General features: G+C 43.6%; 1 protein-coding gene across 1 annotated transcript; it reads right to left on the bottom strand.

Annotated features, from left to right (window-relative positions):
* LOC102245886 (olfactory receptor 51I2) lies at positions 1–945 on the bottom strand. The gene has a single exon (XM_005860823.1). The coding sequence runs from the start codon at positions 943–945 to the stop codon at positions 1–3; it is 945 nt and encodes a 314-aa protein (XP_005860885.1).
* Positions 946–1412: the final 467 nt, after the last annotated feature.

The raw sequence follows: 1412 nt of genomic DNA, 5'->3' as shown, positions 1-1412 counted from the left end.
TTAAAACTTGGTTCCCAGTAGTATTTTGAAAAGCCTCTGACGAATCTCCTTGGTTTTGATGGAATAGATGACAGGGTTGAGCATTGGAGGAACAAAAAGATAAATAAGGGACATCAGTGTGTGCACATACTGTGGAGCATGCCTCCCATAGCGAGCTGCCATGGACACACCAACCATGGGCACATAGAAGATGAGCACAGCACACATGTGTGATACACACGTGTTGAGTGTCTTTAACCGCTCCTCCCAAGAGGCAATGGCAAGTACAGAGCGTAGTATAAGCACATAGGAGATGAGAATTAGTGCAGAGTCCAGACCAAAGGTAGAGATGACAATGAATAGGCCAAAAATATTATTGATGGTGATGTCGCCACATGGCAGGCGGATAAGATCTGGATGCAGGCAGTAGGCATGAGAGAGTACATTAGCCTTGCAGAAAGGCAACCTCTTCAGAAGGAAGGGCAATGGGAAAACCATACAGAAACTTCGAATGATAACAGACATGCCCATGCGTGCTACACGGGCATCAGTGAGCACTGTGGCATAGCGCAGTGGGTTACAGATGGCCACATAGCGGTCAAAGCTCATAACCAGCAGGATTCCAGACTCTGTGAAGGAGAAGAAATGGATAAAGAACATTTGAGCCATGCAAGAATCAAAGCTGATCTTCCTTAAGTGAAAGCAAAAGGTGGCCAGTACTGTGGGCAGTGTGGAAAAAGACACACCCAGGTCATTCACTGACAGCAGGGACAGGAAATAGTACATAGGCTGATGCAAGCTCTGCTTCTCCTTGATAATAAAAAGGATAAGGGCATTGCCCACAATGGAGACAGTATAGAGGGTGCCAAGGAGCAGAAACATCCAGTGTTGGGAGGTCTCCAGCCCTGGAAGACCAGTCAGGGTGAAAGGAGGAAACTCTGAGCTGTTGAGGGGGTGACCTCCCATGCTGGAGCTATTTCTTAGATTCTATGACCACTCTCCTGTAAAGAAAGGAAAATATACAATTTTATCAATGGCCTAAGCCTAATATTTTAAGACTCTTATATACCATCCAGCTGCTCACTTAATGACATTAGTCAGTTTTGTTCACCAAATCACTCATTCTTGTCTCTCATTGTCACCAACATTTCTGAAATTGTCTGAGTTTTCTCATTTTTTTCTAGCTGGCTAAAAAGATTATGTTGCCTTTTCTTTACAGCTGTGCCTATTGCCACTTTGCTCTTCTTCACATTTAAAGCTATAAACTCTTTATGGGCATAACTCTGTTCAAGATCTGAGGCGAAACTATTCTGCCTTCTTCCTGAGCATTCCATGTATTCATCGAACCATTACGTTTTCTTATTTCCACTCTCTTAGGTTACTGAACATTTACTACCTTATTATGACTCCCCAGATTTTCTACTCCTTTGCAG

Source organism: Myotis brandtii, unplaced genomic scaffold (assembly GCF_000412655.1).
Source record: "Myotis brandtii unplaced genomic scaffold, ASM41265v1 scaffold1405, whole genome shotgun sequence".
Taxonomy (NCBI): Eukaryota; Metazoa; Chordata; class Mammalia; order Chiroptera; family Vespertilionidae; genus Myotis; species Myotis brandtii.
The sequence above is the reverse complement of the archived record's forward strand: the minus strand, read 5'-3'. Positions and strand labels throughout refer to the sequence as shown.